Raw genomic sequence first — 25358 nt, forward strand, 5'->3', positions numbered from 1 at the left:
CCGTTTCATTCGTCTCAAATTGCCTTCAGTTCGATTTGTACCTCTGTATATAGGAGGTACTATGTTACCTGGGTCCAGTCACATACAGCTTGCAGTTATCATCATCACTAAAGATCCACAATGCTTTCCACATCTCTCTGCTGAAACCACTCATCTTGTCCAAGTTTTCTAAGAAGACACCTGAGCCACAGCCCCTCTCTGCAAAGGAAGACATAACCTGCCAAGTGGATGACATCTTAGATGTGCGGAAAGATGGGAAACGATAGGAATATCTAATTTCCTGGGAAGGTTTCGGACCAGAGGAAAACATCTGGGAACCCGCAAGTAATATTTTGGACAAAGAACTAATCAGACAATTCCATCTGGCTCACCCCAGAAAGCCGAACCCCCCGGAGAGGGGACCTAAGAAGGGGGGTACTGTTGCGCCCGTTGGTCGCAGACGGCTGCGACCTCTCATGCTCACTTTTTTCCCTGCACCGTCAATCATTGGGAGAATGGTGGCCTCCGCCAGCCAACGCTGACTTCCCTGGCGTCCCTGGGACCGCGTAGGCGCTGCCAACCGCCATCTTACTTCCGGCATCACTAAGGCGTGCGCGCGCAGGGCCTCCTTATGAATACGTCATGGTGGAAACCTTGGGGCGTCCCCTCCCGATGACGTCAACACCGCTAGTGTACTTATACGGACTGGCCCATTGCTAAAACGAGTTAGCAAGGAGTTCTCTCGCTTGTTAAATCCTCTCTAACTTGGATCTTCTGTTCCAGACTCAATTCCTGGCATTCGGACGCTCCGAGTACCCGCTCCTCGGGGGCTCTTCTGCGTCTTGGCTATCCGCTCCTCGGAGGGCCTTCCTGCCTGGGATTTCCTGACCCACTCCTCGGGTATCTCTGCTGGGACTTCCTTGTGTGAGTATGTTCTCCAACTTCTATCAACTTTTATTGAAGTTTCCATGGTGTACCCCCATTCCTCGAGCCACTACTGTTTTTCAGTCTGTCTACGCTACTCTATCTGTGCCTCAGGATATGCCACCTTCTATACGAAGTCTACAGCCTGGTTCCTGTATCATCGACCTCTGCCTCCTTGGCATCTACAGTATAGCTTCCTCGGCATACCCTGTGCTGTGGGCCACTACCGGATCTGCACTCAGAGGTATTTACATCATCCTGCAGGAATCCCCGGGTGTACCCCGTTCTGCGGGCTACTACCTGACCTTCGTATCTACATCATCATCCTGACTACTGTATTGCTCAAAGACTGTGTTTACTACATTTCCCGCTCCTCGGGCTATGTACTTTATTTCTGCTTAATAAAGTCTCTCCCACAGCTGTGTCCTACGTCGCTGAGACCACGCCCAGGTCCATGGGGCTCCTCCCTGTGGGCGGAGACAATTCTCACCTCCGCCTGGGCTTCACAAATTCACCAAAACCATAATAGAGCATAGGCATGTATATGATGGGGTATGTATATTTGTGATATGTGTCTGCTCAATCAATAAGGAATTACCTTTCAGCCCCCCAGCCAGCCTATAAGATCATAAACCAATCCAGGTCCCAAGTACCCAGCAGGATAGCAAAGAATAGGTCCAATCCTTCTTACTCATAACCAGGGATAAGCAATGGCTTTCCCAAGTCTACATGGCTAATTAAGGTAACATTATGGACTTTTTCTCCAGAAACTTGTCCAAATCTTTTTTAAACCCAGCTATGCTAACTGCTTTCACCACATCCTCTGCAACAAATTCCATAGTGAAAAAGTGCTTTCTCCAATTTGTTTTAAATGTGCTACCCTTAGCTTCATGGTATCTGGAAATTTAGTGGACTGATAAGTTGCAAGTGTACTGTCAAAATAAAGGGGTTAAAAGCAATAATTTAAAAAAATTAAAATAACATTCCAAAGTGTAGAAAGTGCAGTAACAAGACTCTACCCTGTGTTAGGATCCCACTACCCAAAGCCCACCTTTGCCGGAGGGTACCGCACGTTTCCATGGATACCTCCCCCTCCCCGCTGCCGGCAGGCTCCTGTCCTCTTCCCCGCGCTCTCTCGCGCCCTCTGGTGGAGATAGTGCCTGTGACGTCAGGTTGTCGCTGGTGACGGGGACGCTGCACGAGCCTTCTCAGCGGCAGCGGCGGCAGCAGCAGCTTCCGCCGTGCGAAGGCGAAGTGAATTTGGGGGGGGGGGGGGGGGGGAAGCGAGCGCGAGGAGTAACTGCCGGCCCTGACTGACGGCCGGGGCGCACGGGGTCTGCGGAGGAGGAGGCGGCGGCCACCGCTGGAAGGATCATGATGGCACCGTCGCTCTTCACGTCCGAGTCCGCCGCGCCTGCGAGAGAAGATTCAGACGGGCGAACCGACGCGAAATAAGCAAAAGGAGGGGGGGGAAAGCCCCCCCCCCAAACCCCGGAGGGAAGATGGCGGAGAGGTAAAGGCATCCCAATTCCTTATTAATTAGCGCGCGCGTGGGGTATCGTCTCTCCGCGCGCTCATGCCGCCGCCTCCTCCTCCCCCCTCGCCGCTGACAGGTTTCGCGGTGGCCGGCCGGCGCCCTCACCTTTCCCTGTGAGAGGAAGGGATAATAATAATAATAACCCGCCCCCTTCCGATGCCACCCGCTTGCATCCTGCAGCAGCGCCTCCCGCCCTCTCTCCTCTTTTTTTTTTTTTTTTTTTAATTTTCCGTGTCATTCTTAGCATTTATTATTAACGTCGTCGTCGTCGTCGGCCCAGGGTGCGTTTCCCGGCAGCGGTGGAGGAGGAGGAGCGCCGCTGCCCGGGACCGAGGCGGGCCGGGCCCCTGCCCGGTGGGGTAGAGCAGCTCCGTGCCAGCAGCAGGTGGCTGGGCTGGCTGGCAGGGTGTGTCCCAGGCTTGTGTTTACAGTCCCGGTCCGCTGGTAACCCCGGTGCAGGGGGTGGCGCTGGCAGAAAGCCGGTGCCGGCTGTGCTCGTTAATGTGCCCACCGGCTCCGGCGTTGCAGGAGCTGGGACAGGTGGGCATTGTGCCTATGGAACTGCCTATGGTCCTTCCCCCCTCCCTTTTTTTTTTTTTTTTTTAGTTTCTGCTCCTTAGGACGTGCTACTGGATGCGACCTTGTTCCAGTCTTGTAGAAATCGTGGCATTGTGCACCTGCTGGCTCCAGTATTGCTCCAGATGTGGCATCCTTTGTGACTGCAAACCTGTTGCATTGTGGCTCACGGAATTGTGTGTGCAGCCGTGTCTTTGTGAGACGAGTCGTGGTAGTGTGTATGCACCCTTTGCAACACGATACTAGGTGTGGCATTATGAATGTATCTGTTTAGGTACTGCACAGCTATAAAACTAAGGGCCAGATGGACTAAAGCATTTTCCCATTTGCGTCTAGTGGGGGGAAATGCTTAGTACATACCGCACTCCTTCTTCTTCTTCCTCTGTGGCATGTTGCGTTTTTACTTTTTTATTGTTTAAAAAAGATCTACTATTTTGCTTCAATGTTTTTAATCCTAAATAGTAGATCTCAAGGTGTGGCATTGTGTGTTTCCATATGTGCATCCACAATATACTCGTGGCATTGTACAGATATTTGTGTGCCAGTGTCATTCACATGGACTTCCTGTAATGTCCTATTTATGTGTTTTCATCTGCTTCATTGATGAATAATAAAGTGTGAGACCGGATGCTATGCCTACCTCTTAGTGTTCCTTAGATTAGAATAAGGCATTGGGTGTCTGTGTATACCAGTGGAACAGGTTTTTAGCAGTACATGTTTTAATGCTGAATATTTTGTTCAGTGTTGCACAGTGTCATTTGGGACTTCTTCCATTGGTCTTCAAGAGGAGCAAGCATGTGTATGTGCTCGTTTTTCTTGGTTCAGAGGATGAAGTTATGCCTCTGTTCCAGTGGTTATGAAGATGATTGAACTTGCATATTACATTGGTCCATAAAGTCTAGCAATGTGTTTCTATTAATTAGAGTACTGTAAGAGGACTGTGGCAACATGTTATAGTGGTTCTTGAACAGTTTGTTCCTTATTGGCATTAAACATATTGAACTATAATTTCAGTATGCTTTATTTATTTTCTCCATTGAAATGTATAGGAGCAGAACTGTTATGTCAATGAACATCCAACATTCTATAAAAAAATATTAAAGAAAAGTATTATTTTTATGCCAATAAATATTAGAAACTAGCATCCATATATTTGATCTTTGCTTTTATGTTACTTGCCAAGATCTAAGGGCAAAAGAGGTTGTATGAGCTATCTGATGAGACACTTAGAGTTAGAAAACACATTTCGGAGCTTTAATTAAAGTGTTTCAAATATGCTTTTTTAGGTGTCAACAGTATGAGTGTTCGTGTGTGTGCTTATTTCTCTCTCTTTCACTCTCTCTCTCTTTCTCTGTTATGAAGTGATGTTTTTGATTATTTTGTCTGTAATTTGATTGTTTATCTATAATTTTATATATTTCTTTACAGCGCTTTGAAGCCTTCTTAGGAGAAGCAGTTAATAAATCATATATACATTGTGTGTGTATATATGTACTGTATGTGTGTGTGTGTGTATATGTTTATATATATATAAACAAACATGCATGTGTATTTTCTCATTTTAGTGTTTCATATATTTACGTATATGTATTTTACTCCTGGGGGAATTCTGCATAACTGTACAATGCAGCGTTTGGCACTGTAGGCAATGAAGATAGTGTGGGGTCCAGTAGGAAGTGTCTGCACATTACCTGTGCGGGCTGGAAGGAAGAGGAGGCTGCATCTACAGTAGCCTGCACAGACCAGAATAGAACTCTCAATAATTTATTTATTTATATTCTGCCTTCCAGATAAAATCAGCCAAAACCAGTGAACAACATAGTAAATACTAGCCATTCTCTTCCACTTCCACTTCCTCTGCAACCCAGCAGCAGCAGCTTTGCTCAGCTTGAGCACTCTTCCCAGATCTGCCTGGCCTGGCTGTGATCTTGGCAGCGGTCCTTCCACCTGGGTCAGGTAGCAGGCATTAGTTGCCAAATTGTAGGCATCCGCGCAACCTAATACCCAGGTTTTTTCCAGCCCTTCCCTAGTGTGTCATATTGAATGTTGGCACTTATTCTTGTAATTGAGGGGAATGATATTCAGCCATGGAGCGGCTAGTTAAGTTATCTGGATATACCTATCCTTCTAACTTAACCGGCTGCACTGCTGAATATACCCAGCTCTCTTAAAGTTAGCCGGATGAGTATATCCGGTTATCTTTAGGATGGTCTTACGGCGCAACCAGAGTTAACCTCATAGGTTTAGCTTCCTAACTTATGCGGCTAAATCTGGCTCATGCCAAAATGCCTTCTGCTCGCCCCTGGACCACTCCCAAATTATGTGACTAAATTCTAGCTGCATAACTCCTTATGTAGCTAGAATTTAGCTGCATATGGCTTCAAATATTGCGACTTTGCCATTTAGATGGATTATGTCACCTTCAGATTTCCATGGGTTCCCTCGTAATATGATCGCTAGTATCTTTTATTTTTGGAATTATGCTCTGGGATATCCGCTCCTTCAATTGGCGAGCTAACAGTTTTCCTGCCTTGTCGTAGCCCTCAAAATATTTTTGTTGTGTTTTCTCTAGGTTATAAGCCAGTTGAATATCATCTAAGGTACTCAGCTTAAGCTGGGCCTCGTTTAACTGCCTATAAACCGTAGTGGATTGAGATTTATAATGTTGTGTAGATAAATAGCTAATTTCAGTTAACCATTGTTGGCGTGTTGATTCCCTTACCCTTTTGATCGCTGCGGCTTTGGCTATGCAGTATCCTCTAGCTACTGCCTTAGAGCATTCCCACAAACAGCCCAATGATGTCATGGGTTCCTTGTTAACCTGATAATATTCTGTCAGATGGTCTACTAACTGTTGAACAAATGATTTTTGCTTAAGCAGGGAAGTATTGAGGCACAAAAAGGACTGCCCTCCTTGTCCTCCCTGAATCACCACATTCATCCACACCATCCCATGATCCGACCATGTGATCAGTTCGATTTCACTCTTTGTAATTTTGGTGAGCAAGCAATTATCTACCAGAATAAGGTCAATATGCGAATAAGAGTTGTGGGGTTTAGAGTAAAATGTATAAGACCTGGAAGTTGGATTCTGGTGGTGCCAGATATCCACCAAGTGCCAGTTCTGCATTGCAGAGCTTAGTATTGCCCTAGCTTTGGGTAATTGCCAGGTTCTTGTGGCCTGGTTTGGCCTCTGTTGGAAACAGGATGCTGGGCTTGATGGACCCTTGGTCTGACCCAGCATGGCAATTTCTTATGTTCTTATGTTCTTAGCTTTCTGCCCCTGCGTATGAGTGTGTCTAGCGCTATTATAGGAATTATCTAAGTCTGTCTGAAGTGTGAGGTTAAAATCCTCTCCCCATATAATATATCCCCCCCCATGTCTGTCCAATAGTTGTTGAATCTTAGGTAGGAATGCGGCTTGGTCTATGGTGGGTGCATACACTGACAAGAGTGAGTAAATATCTTTACCCATTTGATTTTAAGCAGATTTACCCAAGGGAAGTCTTGCCTAACAAATCAGCTTCATTTTTTTGAAGGGGTTAATAAACATGTGGATAAAGGTGAACCAGTAGATGTAGTGTATTTGAATTTTCAGAAGGCGTTTGACAAAGTCCCTCATGAGAGGCTTCTAAGAAAACTAAAAAGTCAAGGGATAAGAGGCGATGTCCTTTTGTAGATTACAAACTGGTTTAAAGACCAGAAACAGAGAGTAGGATTAAATGGTCAATTTTCTCAGTGGAAAACGGTAAACAGTGGAGTGCCTCAGGGATCTGTACTTGGACCAGTGCTTTTCAATATATATATAAATGATCTGGAAAGTAATATGATGCGTGAGGTTATCAAATTTGCGGATGATACAAAATTATTCAGAGTAGTTAAATCACAAGTGGATTGTGATACATTACAGGAGGACCTTGCAAGACTGGAAGATTGGGCATCCAAATGGCAGATGAAATTTAATGTGGACAAGTGCAAGGTGTTGCATATAGGGAAAAATAACCCTTGCTGTAGTTACACGATGTTAGGTTCCATATTAGGAACTACGACCCAGGAAAAAGATCTAGGCATCATAGTGGATAATACTTTAAAATCGTCGGCTCAGTGTGCTGCAGCAGTCAAAAAAAGTAAACAGAATGTTAGGAATTATTAGGAAGGGAATTGTTAATAAAACGGAAAATGTCATAATGCCTCTATATCGCTCCATGGTGAGACCGCACCTTGAATACTGTGTACAATTCTGGTCACCGCATCTCAATAAAGATATAGTTGCAATGGAGAAGGTACAGAGAAGGGCAACCAAAATGATAAAGGGAATGGAACAGCTCCCCTATGAGGAAAGGCTGAAGAAAGGCTGAAGAGGTTAGGGCTGTTCAGCTTGGAGAAGAGACGGCTGAGGGGGGAATATGATAGAGGTCTTTAAGATCATGAGAGGTCTTGAACGAGTAGATGTGAATCGGTTATTTACACTTTCGAATAATAGAAGGACTAGGGGCCATTCCAAGAAGTTAGCAAGTAACACATTTAAGACTAATCGGAGAAAATTCTTTTTCACTCAATGCACCATAAAGCTCTGGAATTTGTGGCCAGAGGATGTGGTTAGTGCAGTTAGTGTAGCTGTGTTCAAAAAAGGTTTGGATAAGTTCTTGGAGGAGAAGTCCATTAACTGTTATTAATCAAGTTTACTTAGGGAATAGCCACTGCTATTAATAGCATCAGTAGCATGGGATCTTCTTGGTGTTTGGGTAATTGCCAGGTTCTTGTGGCCTGGTTTGGCCTCTGTTGGAAAAAGGATGCTGGGCTTGATGGACCCTTGGTCTGACCCAGCATGGCAATTTCTTATGTCCTTATGTTTAATCATCACTTTGTTGGTCACTCCCAGATAAATAGTGAATACATTAATAAATTTAAAGGACTCAAATTGTATGCATCCCTTCTCCCATAGCAACCTAAACTCAGCTAGGAACTGAACAAAATTAAGATGAAAGTAGCAGTCCAGCAGCAAGAGGGGGGGCCTTCCAGTCGTTTGCATCAAGTGTTACATGTATGATTTCTTACTCACTGGTGAGAGGTTGTATGTGTGAACCCAGTGCAATGAGCTCCTGTCTCTCAGAGAACAAGTCTAATCTCTGGTGGCTAGAATGTCAGACTTGGAGGAGCTGAGGCAAACAGAGAGGTATATAGATGAGACCTTCAGGGGACACACTAGCCAAGTCCCAACTCCACTCTGGCAGCCCCAGTGCTGCCTTGGAGGAGGAAGGTCTCCTGATTGCATCAACCTGGTACAGCAGGAAATGATCCTGTAGCAAGGACCAGCTCTCCAGGTGATGCATTGTCCTCTCGCACAGAGGTTGTTACTCACAGGGCTACTGCCCAGGATGGAAGAGTTAGGTTGGCCAACATAGTTGGTGGTTCAATTATTAGGAAAGTAGATAGCTGGGTGGCCGGTGGGCATGAGGATCGCCTGATAGCATGCCTACCTAGTGCGAAAGTAATGGACTTCACATGTCATCTAGATATGATTTTAGACATTGCTGGGGAGGAGCTGGCTGTTATGGTACATATGGGCACCAATGACAGGAACATTTAGGAGGAAGGTTCTGGAAGCCATATTTAGGCTCTTAAGTAGAAAGCTGAAAACCAGAACCTCCAGGATAACATTTTCTGAAATGCTCCCTGTCCACGTGCAGGTCCCCAGAGGCAGACAGAACTCCGAAGTCGCAATGCATGGATGAGACTGATGATGTTTTTTGTAACTTTTCCTTCTACTTAACTGTTAATTGGTTTCCCCTGTTATATTGTAAACCGGTACGATAAGACCTCGTCTTGAGTATCGGTATAGTAAAATAATTTAAATAAATAAATAAATAAGGAAGAGGGATTCAGTTTTGTAAGGAACTGGGGAACCTTTTGGGAAAGGGGGAGCCTTTTCCCAAGGGATGGGCTCCACCTTAACCAGGGTGGAACCAGTCTGCTGGTGCTAACCTTTAAAAAGGCGATAGAGCAGCTTTTTAACTAGAATAAAGGGGAAAGCCGACAGTCACTCAGCAGTGCATGGTTCGGAGGAAGATATATTCTAAGGATACTAATGAAGCATTAGAGTTAGGGCATCACAACAGAGAGGTTCCATTAATAAGAAAAGTAATCCATGTGCCTATAAGTAAAGAATACCTGAACTAAAAGATTCCAAATTATCCCTGACAACTGAAAAACAGGAAGTTATTACAAACAAAAACACACTTTGAAATGTTTTTATGCTAATGCAAGAAGTCTAAGAAGTAAGGTTGGAGAGTTAGGGTGTATAGCAGTGAATGATGACATAGACTTAATTGGCTTCTTGGAGACATGGTGGAAGGAGAACAAGCAATAGGATAGTGCTATTTCAGGGTAGAAATTATATCACAGTGACAGAGAGAAGTAACTTGGTGGCAGGTTGGCGCTTTATGTCCGGGATGGCATAGAGTCCAATAGGATAAAGATCCTGCAAGAGATTAAATACACTATCGAATCTTTATGGGTAGAAATCTCTTGTGTGTTGGGAAAGAGTATAGCGATAGGTATATACCTATCCACCTGGCCAAAATGATGAGATGGACAGTGAAAAGCTAAGAGAAATTAGGGAAGCTAAACAAATTGATAGTGCGGTAATAATGGGAGATTACCCCAAAATTGACTGGGTAAATGTAACATCAGGATATCCTAGAGAGAGACAGTTCCTGGATGAAATTAATGAGAACTTTATGGACCAGTTGGTTCAGGAACTGACAAGAGAGGGAGCAATTTTAGATTTAATTCTCAGAGGAGACCAGGATCTGCTGAGAGAGGTAATGGTGGTGAGGCCATTTGGCAATAGTGATCATAACATGATCAAATTTGAATTAATGACATGAAGGGGGACAGTAAGTAAATCCATGGCTCTAGCACTAAACTTTCAAAAGGGAAACTTTGACAAAATGAGGAAAATAGTAAAAAACCCCCCCCCCCCCAAAAATCTGAAAGATGCAGCTACAAAGGTAAAGAGTGTGAAATAGGCGTGGACATTGTTTAAAAATACCATCTTAGAAGCACAGCCCAGATGTATTTCACGCATTAAGAAAGGTAGAAGGAAGGCCAAATGATTGCCGGCATGGTTAAAAGGTGAGGTGAAAGAGGCTATTTAACTTGCCAAAGCTTATGCTTTATCCTATTTTCCTCTGATGGATCCTTCTTCCAAGTTTTCAATGAAGATCTTTGAAAAATTGGAAGAAGGATCTATCAAAGGAAAACAGGATAAAGCATAAGCTTTGGCAAGTTAAATGTAAGACATTGGTAAAACAGGCTACGAGAGAATTTAAAAAGAAGTTGGCCATAGAGGCAAAAACTCATAATAAAAACTTTGTAAAATATATCTGAAGCAGAAAGCCTGCAAGGGAGTTGGTTGGACTGTTAGATGAATGAGGAGTTAAAGGGGCACTTAGGGAAGATAAGGCCATTGCGGAAAGACTGAACAAATTCTTTGCTTTGGAGTTTACTGAAGAGGATGTTGGGGAGATACCAGTTCCGGAGACGGTTTTCAAGGTTGATAATTCATATGAACTGAACCAAATTATTGTGAACTTGGAAGATGTAATAAGCCAGACTGACAAACTGAAGTGTCATAAATTGCCTGGACCAGATGGTATACACCCCAGGGTACTGAAAGAACTCAAAAATGAAATCTCAGACCTATTAGAAAAATTTGTAACCTATTCTTGAAATTGTCCATTGTACCTGAAGACTGGAGGGTGGCCAATGTAACTCCGATATTTAAAAAGGGCTCCAGTGGAGATCCAGGAAACTATAGCCTGGTGAGCCTGACTTCAATGTGTTAAAGACCGGCTCCCCAAAGGGGAAGAGTTAGCAATCTGTTATAGATCTGCTCCTTTAGAGGGGAGGAGTTAGCAATCTGTTATGAATCTGGCTGCTGGATATTCCTGTTGAAGGAAGAATTAGCAATCTGTTAGTGAACACCCCGCCAGGGGGCGCAGTTAGCACTCTGTTACGGATCTTGCTAAGGAGTAGCGACCTGTTAGTGCTCTGCTCCTCCAGAGGGATGGAGTAGTAACTGTTATGCTTTGTTCCTGTAGAAAGATGAGCCAGCAACCTGTATGATCCCCACGGGGAGATAGCTATGTGATATGAATCAGCTTCTGCAGAGAGAGGTGTAATGGTCTGATGTTGGTTGGCTCCCACAGAGTGTCAGATGAAAATACCGCTCTGTTAGTGTAAGAAGTAAGACGTAGTAGAAATAGTGAATCCCTGGGCCGATGGAAGATGACAGCGCCCTCAAGTGGAGATCTTGAGAGGGACCACCGGCTAGGCTGGAGTATTGAGACAAACACAGATAGTTCTTTATTAGACTGGAAGTAGAATCACCAGAGGTGGCAGTAGTGAGTTGATATGCCCGGCAGGGCTGAAGCCCCTCTGATACTGGAACTGCGATCTCTGAGCTGCTGAGCTGTAAGGAGAGACTATAGGTAGTGAGTAGACAGGGTATGCTGGACATAACCTGTGATAGATGATACACTCACAATTGTAGATCTCTGTAGTGTCTTCTTTATGCAACAGAGTGTCTTCAGTATTCAGGAACAGGAACATAAGAACATGCCATACTGGTCAGACCAAGGGTCCATCAAGACCAATCCAGGCCATAAGAACCTGGCAAGTACCCAAAAACTAAGTCTATTCCATGTTACCGTTGCTAGTAATAGCAGTGGCTATTTTCTAAGTCAACTTAATTAATAGCAGGTAATGGATTTCTCCTCCAAGAACTTATCCAATCCTTTTTAAACACAGCTATACTAACTGGACTAACCACATCCTCTGGCAACAAATTCCAGAGTTTAATTGTGTGTTGAGTAAAAAAGAACGTTCTCCGATTAGTTTAAATGTGCCCCATGCTAACTTCATGGAGTGCCCCCTAGTCTTTCTACTATCCGAAAGAGTAAATAACCGATTGGGGTAATTGAAGTCTACACACTATAAACAGTTATAATGAAGCACAACGAGTGCAAATCTCACTATCAAGACGTTGTGTAGTATTTTTTAATTTTTCTTAAAGGTGCTATTATTGTTGTCTAAAGAGCCATCATAACACCTGCAGGCATACCAGCATATTTTGCTTGAAGGTTTTGCCACCTCAGGTCATTTTTAATCATTGGCCCCTGTCCTTTATTTTTCACCAATTTTTTGGGTTTTTTGTTTTTGTAAAATTCAATATCGGGGTAAATACGCTCGTTGAAGTTACTCGGAAATTTTTATTTAAAGCCCAGTCCGACGCGCGTTTCGCTCCGCTTCATCAGGGACTGAAACAAATATCCTCCGCTTTTATTTCTGGAGATAAATTGCCCCGTAACTCAGTTGTTGGCTTACTTCTAGCCTTCTGTGAAGGACAAACAACTATTATTTGATAAACTGTGTAGCACGCTCGTAATTTAAAATTGGCACGTACCTGGGTAGAACTGAGTAGAACTGTAATGCACTCACCCAACCTTGCCGCCGTGTTTCTCTCTCTGGCGTCCAAGCAGAGTTGCCGCGAGATTCTCGCTGATTTTAAATGATTTTTCATTCGGCAGCTGTGTGAAATCAAGCTGGCATTGAATGATTTTTCATTCGGCAGCTGTATGAAATCAGGCTGAAATCGGCTGGATAAGTGACATTTACATGAAATGCACCCATTCTATATCTTTATTTAATCCAGTTGGATGTACTGTATTGAGTGTAAAAATCCAGCGTTGTTCGCTTTGTCGAAGTCGTAATAACCTGTCACCTCGCCTCCAGTGTGGTGATGTTACCTCCAAAATGGTCCACTTAATGTCAATAAATGCATGTTTATACTCCATGAAATGTGCAACCAAAGGCTCCTCAGTTCTTCCCGTTTTTAGACAACACTTATGTTCTGTCAATCGTGTGCGAAAGGGACGTTTTGTCATGCCCACGTAGATGAGTGAGCAGGGGCAGAATATTGCATAAACAACATATGATGTTCTGCACGAAGAAGGTGGCAATGATACTAGTCGTCCTGTTGCTGTACGTATGGTGGTCTGGGTTGATTTTAAAGTGCAGAATGTGCAATTAGCACAATCATTGGATATGATGTGAGGTATTGATGGCTCACGTAGACTGGAATGCACGATTTGATCTTTTATGTTCCTACCTCTGGAGTAAGCTATACGTAGTGGCTCTTTGAACATGGGATGAAGATCTTGCAAAATCGACCAATGTGCTCTGATGGCTCTGCTAATAGATGAGGATGCGAGCGAATGTCTCATAACTAAAGTCTGCGGGTTTGAATCCGGCGAACTCCTTGGGAGGAACAAGGACAAATTTTATTTACAAATTTGTGGTACAGCCATGGGGGCAGCCATGGCCCCGGATGTAGCCAATTTATTCGTTACCGCTTTTGAATCACAGTACATTCGTCAAAATCAGTGGTCTGCCCAGATCAAACACTGGAAACGGTACATTGACAATGTATTTATAATCTGGCAAGGATCTGTTGCATCTCTTTTAGAGTTCCATTCATGGTTGAACAATTTGAATTCTTGTTTGAAATTTACCATCAATTATGACCAACATCAAGTGGTGTATCTGGACATTCTTGTCACCAGAAGTGGTGACAGCATTATCACTACTTTGTATCGGAAGCAGAATGAGCGTAATAATTTCCTCAGATTTGATAGCTTCCATCCGCACACCTTTAAATCGAACCTACCCGTAGGGCAATTTATGCGCATCCGACGCCTATGTACAGAAGAAGAAGAATTTAAAACACAGGCAGAACAATTGGCAAAACAATTCTTGCAACGAGGGTATCCCACATCTTGTGTGAAGAGGGCATACCGCAGGGCACTGTATTCAAATCGCGATTACCTGTTCCTCCCAAGGAGTTCGCCGGATTCGAACCCGCAGACTTTAGTTATGAGACATTCGCTCGCATCCTCATCTATTAGCAGAGCCATCAGAGCACATTGGTCGATTTTGCAAGATCTTCATCCCATGTTCAAAGAGCCACTACGTATAGCTTACTCCAGAGGTAGGAACATAAAAGATCAAATCGTGCATTCCAGTCTACGTGAGCCATCAATACCTCACATCATATCCAATGATTGTGCTAATTGCACGTTCTGCACTTTAAAATCAACCCAGACCACCATACGTACAGCAACAGGACGACTAGTATCATTGCCACCTTCTTCGTGCAGAACATCATATGTTGTTTATGCAATATTCTGCCCCTGCTCACTCATCTACGTGGGCATGACAAAACGTCCCTTTCGCACACGATTGACAGAACATAAGTGTTGTCTAAAAACGGGAAGAACTGAGGAGCCTTTGGTTGCACATTTCATGGAGTATAAACATGCATTTATTGACATTAAGTGGACCATTTTGGAGGTAACATCACCACACTGGAGGCGAGGTGACAGGTTATTACGACTTCGACAAAGCGAACAACGCTGGATTTTTACACTCAATACAGTACATCCAACTGGATTAAATAAAGATATAGAATGGGTGCATTTCATGTAAATGTCACTTATCCAGCCGATTTCAGCCTGATTTCATACAGCTGCCGAATGAAAAATCATTCAATGCCAGCTTGATTTCACACAGCTGCCGAATGAAAAATCATTTAAAATCAGCGAGAATCTCGCGGCAACTCTGCTTGGACGCCAGAGAGAGAAACACGGCGGCAAGGTTGGGTGAGTGCATTACAGTTCTACTCAGTTCTACCCAGGTACGTGCCAATTTTAAATTACGAGCGTGCTACACAGTTTATCAAATAATAGTTGTTTGTCCTTCACAGAAGGCTAGAAGTAAGCCAACAACTGAGTTACGGGGCAATTTATCTCCAGAAATAAAAGCGGAGGATATTTGTTTCAGTCCCTGATGAAGTGGAGCGAAACGCGTGTCGGACTGGGCTTTAAATAAAAATTTCCGAGTAACTTCAACGAGCGTATTTACCCCGATATTGAATTTTACAAAAACAAAAAACCCCAAAAAATTGGTGAAAAATAAAGGACAGGGGCCAATGATTAAAAATGACCTGAGGTGGCAAAACCTTCAAGCAAAATATGCTGGTATGCCTGCAGGTGTTATGATGGCTCTTTAGACAACAATAATAGCACCTTTAAGAAAAATTAAAAAATACTACACAACGTCTTGATAGTGGTAATTGAAGTCTCCCATTATTACCGCACTACCAATTTGGTTAGCTTCCCTAATTTCTCTTAGCATTTCACTGTCCGTCTCACTATCTTGACCAGGTGGATGGTAGTATATTCCTATCACTATAGTCTTCCCCGACACACAAGGGATTTCTACCCATAAAGATTCAATTTTGTATTTAGTCTCATGCAGGATGTTTATCCTGTTGGACTCTATGCCATCCCGGACATAAAGCGCCACACCGCCTCCCGGGTGCTCCTCTCTGTCATTGCGATATAATTTGTACCCCGGTATAGCACTGTCCCATTGGTTGTCCTCCTTCCACCATGTCTCTGAGATGCCAATTAAGTCTATGTCATCATTCACTGCTATACATTCTAATTCTCCCATCTTACTACTTAGACTTCTGGCATTAGCATACAAACATTTGAAAGTTTGTTTTTTGTTTGTATTTTCATTCTGCTTTTTAATTGATATGGATAAGTTAGAATTTTTTAGCTCAGGTGAGTTTTTAGTAACAGGCACTTGGACTACTTTTCTTATTATTGGAACCTCGCTGTCGGGATGCCCTAATTCTAATGCATCATTAGTATTGTTTGAAGATACCTCTCTCCGAACCATGCGCTGCTGAGTGACTGTCTACTTTCCCCTTTGTTCTAGTTTAAAAGCTGCTCTATCTCCTTTTTAAAGGTTAGCGCCAGCAGTCTGGTTTCACCCTGGTTAAGGTGGAGCCCATCCCTGCGGAAGAGACTCCCCCCTTCCCCAAAAGGTTCCCCAGTTAGTAACAAAACTGAATCCCTCTTCCTTGCACCATCGTCTCAACCACGCATTGAGACTCCGGAGCTCTGCCTGCCTCTGGTGACCTGCGCGTGGAACAGGGAGCATTTCAGAGAATGCTACCCTGGAGGTTCTTGATTTAAGCTTTCTACCTAAGAGCCTAAATTTGGCTTCCAGAACCTTCCTCCCACATTTTCCTATGTCATTGGTGCCCACTTGTACCACGACAGCCGGCTCCTCCCCAGCAGTCTAAAATCCTATCTAGGTGACGCGTGAGGTCCGCCACCTTCGCACCAGGTAGGCATGTTACCAGGCGAACCTCACACCCACCAGCCACCCAGCTGTCTACATTCCTAATAATTGAATCACCAACTATGACGGCCGACCTAACCCTTCCCTTCTGGGCAGTAGGCCTTGGGGAGATATCCTTGGTGCGAAAGGACAATGCATCACCTGGAGAGCAGGTCCTTGCTACAGGATCCTTTCCTGCTGCACCTGGTTGATGCTCTCCAATCATGAGACCTTCTTCCTCCAAGGCAGCACCAGGGCTGCCAGTCTGAAGTTGGGACTTGGCTACAATGTCCCTGAAGGTCTCATCTATATACCTCTCTGTCTGCCTCAGCTCCTTCAGGTCTGCCACTCTATCCTCCAGAGATCGGACCCGTTCTCTGAGAGCCAGGAGCTCTTTGCATCGCATGCACACGTACAACTTCTCACCAGCGGGTAAAAAATCATACATGTGACACTTGATGCAAAAGACTGGGAAGCCCCCCTCTTGCTGCTGGGCTGCTGCCTTCATCTCAATTTTGTTCAGTTCCTAGTTAAGTTTTAGGTTGCTATAGAAGTAGGAATGTGTCTAATTAACGTCCTTTAAATGTATTAGTGAATTCACTAAATGTCTGGTAGTGGCCTACAAGGGACTGATCAAACTCTCAATAAAGTTTTTTTTGTTGTTGGTTTTTTTTTTTTTTTGTGAAAGTGGCACCAGCCTATAAATTAAAGGATGAGCTAGGGGTGGGCGGGCGAGAGCCGCAGGCAAGTACTGGTTCCTATAGGCAGTCTGAAATAGAACTCGCAATAACTGTATATGGGATGGCTTCTGGAATAGAAGAGAGGCTAGAAGAGATTTAGGAATGTAGGCCCTCGTGGAGCGAGTACCAGTTCCTGTCTGTTAATCTGTAATAGAAATCCATAAGATATTGGTATGCGATATCTTCTGAGAAAGGAATTAGGAACATAGGCCCTCGTGGGGCGATTACCGGTTCCTATCTGCAATGCTAACTCACGATCTCTGTACCTTCGATAACGTCTTAGACTGAAGGGAGCCTTAGCGATTAGGAACAAGGGCCCTTGTGGAGCGAGTACCGGTTCCTGTCTGTACTAGGACTCACTGTGTGCACATCTGCGATCGCCTCCAGGCAATAGGAATCTTCTGAGTCTTCGGGAACGTAGGCCCTCGAGGAGTGAGTACCGGATCCCGTCCAACAATCTGAAAACAAGAATAGAGAGAGCGGAGTCCCCGAGGAGCGGTTACTGCTGGTAAGTTTGAAAAGGCCGAGCAGTGGAGAAAGGTTTCTCCTAGCTCACTCGGATCGTTGTTGCAAGTAGCGTGGACTGCCAAAGCAAGTCCCGATGGAGTTCCTTGCTAACTATTTTTAGGTTAGCAAACAAAGACCTTTTAAATTGAAAACGGATGATGCCACTACGAGGGGACGCCCCCGAGGTTCGCACCCTTGCTGGTACAAAGTCTGGAGCGCGGGCGCATGCGCGCCCTTATGACCTCAGGAACATGGCAGATCCGTGGCGTCAAGCCGGCCCGGGGGTATTGGGACCAAGAGGCGGGGAGAAGCCGTGGCTGCATCTGTCCGTCTGAGCCGAAGGGCGTCACCACAAAGGTAGAGAGGGTGGAGCGAGGGCGAGAATAGGCACGAATGCAACACAATGCCGGAAAAAAATAGAGAGAAATTATTCAGGAAAAGACAGAAAGGCACCGACTCAGGGTACTTAGAACTTTACAGTAGATTAGTCTATGAACTCTACATCACAATAAGCTTAACTATAAAACTATGTGTGATAAAACTACCCGTGTAAATACCTTGGTACAATTGGTCATGAACTACTTTGCTAAATAACTATGTCTAATGATATATTGTAACCGAACCTTTGACGGCACCTGTTAGAATGTACTATAGTATACTTACCTACATTAAATATGTGCCTACATGTAAACCGTTGCGATGGTATTTAAATTTAGCAACGGTATAGAAAAGTTTTTAAATAAATAAAATAAAATAAAGAATAAAATCACAGAATATTTAGATAGACTTGGTTGAATGAGACATAGCCAGCATGGATTTACCCAAGGGAAGGTTTGCCTCACAAATCTCCTACATTTTTAGGAAGGGATGAATAAACTTGTAGACAAATGGTGAACCGGTAGATATGGTGGTTGGATTTTCAGAAGGTATTCGACAAAGTCCCTCATGAGAGACTTCTAAGAAAACTAAAAAGTCATGGAATAGGAGGCGTTATCCTTTTGTGGATTGCAAAGTTGTTAAAAAACAGGAAACAGAGAGAATGATTAAATGGTTTGTTTTCACAGTGGAAAAAGGTAAACAGTGGAGTGCCTCAGGGATTTGTACTAAGACCAGTGCTTTTTAATATGATCTGGATAGGGGCACGACAATTGAGGTACTTAAATTTGCGGATGACACAAAACTATGCAGAGTAGTTAAATCTGTTATGACTTATAGGTGTGTGAACCCTGGGCCGAGGTGAGAGATGGTACTGCCGGTGAGGCGCGGTCTCAGCATGCGTCACACACAGCTGTGGAATAGAGTCTTTATAATAAAAGTAGAAAAGGCACAGCCTGTGGAGCGGGGGGATGCTGGAGGAGAGATAAGGTCTGAGAAGGGTACACCCAGAGGGAATGCCTCAGACGAATATCCGGTAGTGGTCCGCAGAGCGGGGTACACCGAAGAAGTCTCTCTGAGATGAAGATGCAGTAGTGGCCTGCAGCGCAGGGTATGCCAAGAGATTCCTCACTCATATTGTAGTGGCCCAGGGTACGGGTACACCAGCGAGGCCCTGTAGTGATGACAAGGCAATGACCTGCAGCGCAGGGTACACTGAGGTGGTTCTCACCAGAGCTGGGACGGTAGTGGTCCAAGACCCAGGATGCACCAGAGAAGCTCTGTAGCGATGATGTGGCAATGGCCTGCAGTGCAGGGTTCACCGAAGAGGATCTCACAATAAGCTGGTTCTGTAGTAGTCTGTGAAGACAAGATACTCACAGAGAGATAGTTCCAGGAGAGGTCCCGGGGAATGGTAACAGACTGTCGTCCAAGGCAGAAGGCCTTCCGAGGAGCGGATAGCCAGAGACGAGGAAGGGCCCCCGAGGAGCTGGTACCTAGAGCGTCTCACACCGAAGAGCAGGAACTGGAACAGGAAGTCCGTACGAGAGAAGCGGATTCAGCAATGAGGGAACTCCTTGCTAATTCGTTGATAGGCAGGGCCAGGCAGCTTAAGTACAGCAGAGTATAGATGTCATCCGGAGGGGACGCCCCAGAGGTTCCCGCCATGGCGTGCTTAATACTGGCCCGCGCGCACATAAGTGATCCCATGAGCAAGATGGCAGTCGGCAAGCGCCCACGCTGTCCCGGGAACGCCAGTGAGGTTGGTGGTAGTTGGCGGAGGCCGCCACTTTCCCCAATGATGTCAGGGCTGCATAAAAAGAGGTGAGCATTAGTGGTCGCAGCCGTCTGTGACTGTTGGGCGTAACAGTACCCCCCTTCTTAGGGCCCCCTCCTGGGGGTTTTGGTTTCCAAGGGTGAGTTGTGTGGAACTGTCTGATTTGTTCCTTGTCGAGGATGTTGGTTGCAGGCACCCAACTATTCTCCTCGGGACTAAATCCTTCCCATGATATGAGATATTCCCAATGCCTTCCGTGCTTCTTTACGTCTAAGATGTCTTCTAACTGATAGGTGATATCCTCTTTAGCTGTCAGAGGTTGGGGTTCAGGTGGTTTTCTTGAGAATTCAGACAAGATGAGCGGCTTTAAGAGAGAGATATGGAAGGTGTTGTGAGATGTGTGCCTGAACAGAAAATCAACATGGAGAACGGTAACCGCCCCAGAATCCACTGCTCTCTTAGCCTATGTAACGTCAGAGTGACTTGCTGAGCATGACTTGCAGAATTCCTAGGACATCTGGACAGGCAGTCAAGCTGGTTCCACCTATGATGCCTAATTATAGGGTCATAAAAGGAGAAGACAACAGCGAGAACTTCAGGCTCTCCGGTCACAATAAAAGGCACTATTCTCAGGAGTATCTGTAAACACAACTTCAGATGTGTTAATTGCCCTGACCAGCAAGATTCTAACAGAACAAAGGACTATCTTGAGAGTGGTGGTAAATGGGCCCCACCTGGGAGAAGTAATTAGGGCAGTTCAGGGATAATCACATCATGCGGTTGACATGACAACCTATGTAAATGATTCTTTGGGCAGTCATGCAATGCTAGAATCTTCTACAATATTGTATGTTATCTATAAAAGAAGGATCACTTCCTGTATACGATGAGATGCTGGTGGACAGTTTGTAAGAGAAATGGTATCAGCATCTCCCAAGAATACTTATATTGATCAATAAAAAATTATGCTTTCTACAAAAATCTAAGTGTTCTTGTATCCCTGGACATGAGCGTCAATAAAAAATGGCATGACGCTTAACATTATGGTGCCTGAACAGGGACCTGATAGTTGAGGCTATCTATTGTGCAGTTTTACTTCTGACTCTGCTGGACTGGGTCAGATCTAATGCTGCTACTCGGACTTTAATTGGCTTTTGTCCAAAGTTTTGTTTATTGCATAGTAATTCCTAGGAACAGAAGATTTCTGATTTCTGGATGACTGGTTATTGAAAAAGTAGTATCCGGAAGACAGACGAGAGTATGCCCTCCATTGCGATAGGGGGATGACTGATCTGTGAGTATTTAATCATGCCTATATAATTAATTTGCAAATTTAATTTTCTAGTTAAGTAAGTAAAAGATTTTCTTTGGCCAGTTGTAAATAACAGTGCACTATTTCTTTTGATCTACTATGGGGATGCCCATTTCTAGACTTTTTTATACTTAATGAGAACTTAAGAGTGATTTTGATTTATTTGTCTGTATATTTGTTAATAAATTTGTACTGGAAAAAATAATACAAGGAGGTTTAAAAAACAGCACCAATTAGCCCATGGTTGTAAGCCCTTGCCCTGCTCGCGAGGCTGAGGGATTATTAGAGGAACATAAAAAAGGGAAAGTTTTTGGGAAAGTATAGTTTGAAATCTGGTTTTCTATTTATGTCTGATTTCTGCCATGGTTTAATGCATTGCAGTGAATGGGGTCTGAATTACAATTGTTATGGAAGTTGTTTAAATATTTTCTGCCCCCCTCCCCTCCATGGTTCCCATTTTTTGCTTTGATAGCTCTTGATAATTCCTCTTAATCACTATTTCCCAGATCAGTGTTTATTGTAAAGCCTGTTGCTACTTTATGTTATTTGTAAACCGATGAGATGTTCCCAACAACTGTCGGTATATGCTATCACTACCTTCCTCCCACACATCCCTTCCTCTCCCCTCCCCCCTCTACACTCCCTGCTCTCCTTACCATAATTTATCCTCATCAACAAGCCATTTATGTACATATGTTATATACTATAGTCTAATGTTCCATGTACTCCTGTTAGTTCTGTTACAACTTGTTATATTTATTACCATGTTATAATGTAAAATATTCTTGTTATATTTATTACCATGTTATAATGTAAAATATTCTTATATCTATTTAATACCATGTTATAATGTAAAATAGGGCTGTTACCACCCTATTCCTTTAGTTATCTGGAAACCGATGTGATATCTCGATCGAATGTCGGTATACAAAAGAAATAAATAAATAAATAAATAAATAAATATAAAAATGTTTAAATAAATAAACTTGAAAGGGCACTGGGAGCTGGGGAGTTAACTGTGTTGGCCGGTACAGAGAGGGTGGGAGGTATGTAAAACTCCAGGCAATGTGTAGGCGCAGGGACACAGGGGGCAGAACTGGTTTAATGTATAAACAGACTAATAAGGAATTAAAGTTGTGGAGAAATGTTACAGTAAGTGAATTTAATTTAGATTCTTTTAGAAAGTTTGGTTTTGTCAGCTTTCTCTGGCTGGCTAAGATTGAATTTGGGTAGAGACTCATAAGGCATTGAGTTCTCAAACAATAAAATAAAAAGATTTTAGGGCAGATATATATATTCATTCTTACATGAGAAGTGGTATAAGCAGTTAGGAAAACAGTCTAAGGGCAGTCTGCATTTATTTGGTCACCCGAAGGCTCTTTACAGCCCGCTGTGTTGCTGAATTTGCATAAGTATATAAAGGAAGTGAAGAAAGGGCAGTCGTTAGATAGACATTTGCAAGTCTTTCATTTATGGTATAGGCAAAGGGATTCTGTGTCTGATGATACTGAATGGAGTAGGATGCTCTGAACTCCTCTGTATGAGAGTTTTGTTGCATGCCTGTAGTCAGGTCACTTTTCACTACACACTGTCCCAGCTGAATTAGGTCCAGTTGATCCAAATGATGTTGCTCCAGGTTATAAACCATTACAGTTATACCCTCCGCCTTTAACTCCACTATCTGGTACTACAGCTTCAGAAGAGGGAACTCCTAAACTACCTAAGTTAGTCAGAACTCCAGTGGTTCCTGCTGTATCTCTGTCAATGGCAGTTTCTGCATCTTCCCCTCCATTTCAATGAGAAGTACAGGACGGATGGCAGGGAGTGACTTGTAGTCTCAAAGGGTTAATGCACTCTTCAGGCAATGCACAATCATGTCCTTCCTCGTTATATTCCATGGCAATTTACTGATTTGACTAATTTAATCTTACAGTTGCCACCTTTAACAAAAGGTGCAGGTGCATGGATCAGGGAGTTTGAAAAATTAACTAGTGGGCTGACCCTTGCTATAGGAGACATTAAAGCACTATTAGCTCGACTTCCTGGAATTGATGTGGATGCATTGTTCAGGCAAGCCAGATTGAGGGAAATCACTTTAGCTAATTCAGAATATGATGGTATTCTACTAAACCGGCTATCAGATATAGGTATTGCAGGATCAGCTCTTAGATGGTTCGACTCCTTCCTTAGCAACAGAGGCTATAAGGTTAAAATCAATAACAAGGAATCCTCACACACTAACGCCCCATTCGGAGTTCCCCAGGGCTCCTCCTTATCGCCCACCCTGTTTAACATCTACATACTCCCTCTCTGCCATGTACTCTCAAATCTAAAACTTAAGTTCTATATATATGCAGACGATGTACAAATTTTAATCCCCATATCCAAGTCACTGGACTCAACACTCAAATTATGGAACTCTCATTTACAAACGATCAACCATCACCTTTCAAGCATTAACCTGGTGCTCAACACTTCCAAGACTGAACTATTGCTAATCACCCCAGAAGGCAGTCCCTTTCATAACCAACTGCATTCTAACATACAAATATCCCACGCCCGAGATCTTGGAGTCATAATAGATAGTCACTTGAACTTAAAGCAATTTATAAAACATACCACAAGGGAGTGCTTCTACAAGCTACAAGTACTCAAAAAACTCAAACCACTCCTATTCCATTACGATTTCAGATCTGTCCTTCAAGCCATTCTTTTCTCCAAGATAGAGTACTGCAATTCCATCTTGCAAGGTCTACCGGCTTCTACTATAAAACCTCTCCAGTTGCTCCAAAATGCAGCGGCGAGAATTTTAACAAATACTAATCGGAGAGCGCATATCTCCCCCATTCTAAAAGATCTTCACTGGCTCCCAGTAAACTTCAGGATCCTTCATAAATCACTGACAATTATCCACAAAAATATTCACCATCAGACCCCATTAGATCTTTCACACCCTCTCAAACTGCACTCGACGACCAGACCCTTAAGAGATGCCTACAAGGGATCCTTACATGTTCCCCCAATCAAAATTGTACACCACTCAAATATCAGAGACAGGACTTTCTCTATCACAGGGCCCTCCATCTGGAACGCCATGCCTCCGGACCTCAGGCAGGAAACTTGTCTACTAACTTTCAAAAAGAAACTAAAGACATGGCTATTCTGCCGAGCCTTCCCCGCCACTAGCCCAACAGCCTGATTTAGAACTATCATATCGCTTATGTAAATAAACAAACGCTAATCATGCTCACAAGTCATCATGAGGTCGGCTCCTTGCCTCCCTCCCATATTCCATTGTATATAGTAATTTATCTTCGTTCTCCCCCTCTTTTTTTCCTTCTCCCAGTTAAGGCATCCTTGTTATAATGTAACTTTATGCTCCTTGAAATTGTCACTTGTTGATTGGTTGGTTATAGTTCTGCTTAGTTCGATGTAAACCGAGTTGATTTGATTTGTATCAAGAAAGTCAGTATATAAAAGCCTTAAATAAATAAATAAATAAATGGTAACTCGTCTAAGCACTTCTGTCATTATTTTTGGGAAGCTTTCCGTCAAAACTTCCCTACCCAAAGGGATTTGTCCACTCTTATGTCTTGTGCATGGGATGGCACATTTGACATTAAGTTGCATGTACAAGCTATGCAAGAGGAGTGGTTTAGGCAGATGGAACAGCCGTTTGATGAGCCTGGTATATTACCTATGTTTTACCAAGCAGTAAGAAAACCATTACCTAAAGGGTACAGCAAAGTTAGGGCTGGAAAATAAGCTGTGGTCAGAAACGTTGTCATTACAGTGATTTGTTTGTTAGAAAAAAGAGTAAAAGAGCTGAAGATTTAACTAAACTCCAAACTAAATTATATTCTAGGCGGATAGAGGAAGTAAATAAGCGAAAAGAGGGAAAGAAATGTAAAGTTTTTCTAGATAGAGGAGCTGCTAAGAAAGTATCTGGGATAATTGGGGTTACAGTGGTTTCAGATGAATATGGAATAAGTGGGTGTAATGCCTGGTATCCCCAGAATCAATTAATAGGTGCAGTAATTATACCTAGAAGGATGGTAAGCGTTAGAAGAGGAATAAACGGCATAGGTGTTTGCTAGCCCTTCACAAGGAGCTGGTTTTGATCCTGATGGGAGCACAGGTAATTAATGCTGGTATTATGGGAAATTTGGACATTTTGCAAATAACTGTAGAGCAAATCCTGAAAGAAATTCCTCATATAGAGTTTTAGATTTGGCTAATGCATACTACTGTGAGCCTCTGGCTGTGCAAAGTAGGGAATTAACAGGTTTTTTTAAATATAACAAACAAACAAAGCTATCAATCCTACAAGGTTTTGTAAAAAGCCCTTCTATCTTTTCTAAAAATCTTGTCCCA

General features: G+C 43.5%; 1 protein-coding gene across 2 annotated transcripts in view; it reads left to right on the forward strand.

The window, feature by feature from the left end:
• Positions 1-2198: 2198 nt before the first annotated feature.
• Positions 2199-25358, forward strand: part of ARHGAP39 (Rho GTPase activating protein 39) — a 725782-nt gene continuing 702622 nt past the window's right edge. For both annotated transcript variants that reach the window (XM_029592209.1, XM_029592211.1), the window contains exon 1: positions 2199-2416. In XM_029592209.1, the coding sequence (XP_029448069.1) occupies positions 2406-2416 (11 nt within the window). In that variant the 5' untranslated portion in view covers positions 2199-2405. The remainder of the gene's footprint in view (positions 2417-25358) is intronic.

This window comes from Rhinatrema bivittatum, chromosome 2 (genome assembly GCF_901001135.1).
Source record: "Rhinatrema bivittatum chromosome 2, aRhiBiv1.1, whole genome shotgun sequence".
NCBI classification, from domain to species: Eukaryota; Metazoa; Chordata; class Amphibia; order Gymnophiona; family Rhinatrematidae; genus Rhinatrema; species Rhinatrema bivittatum.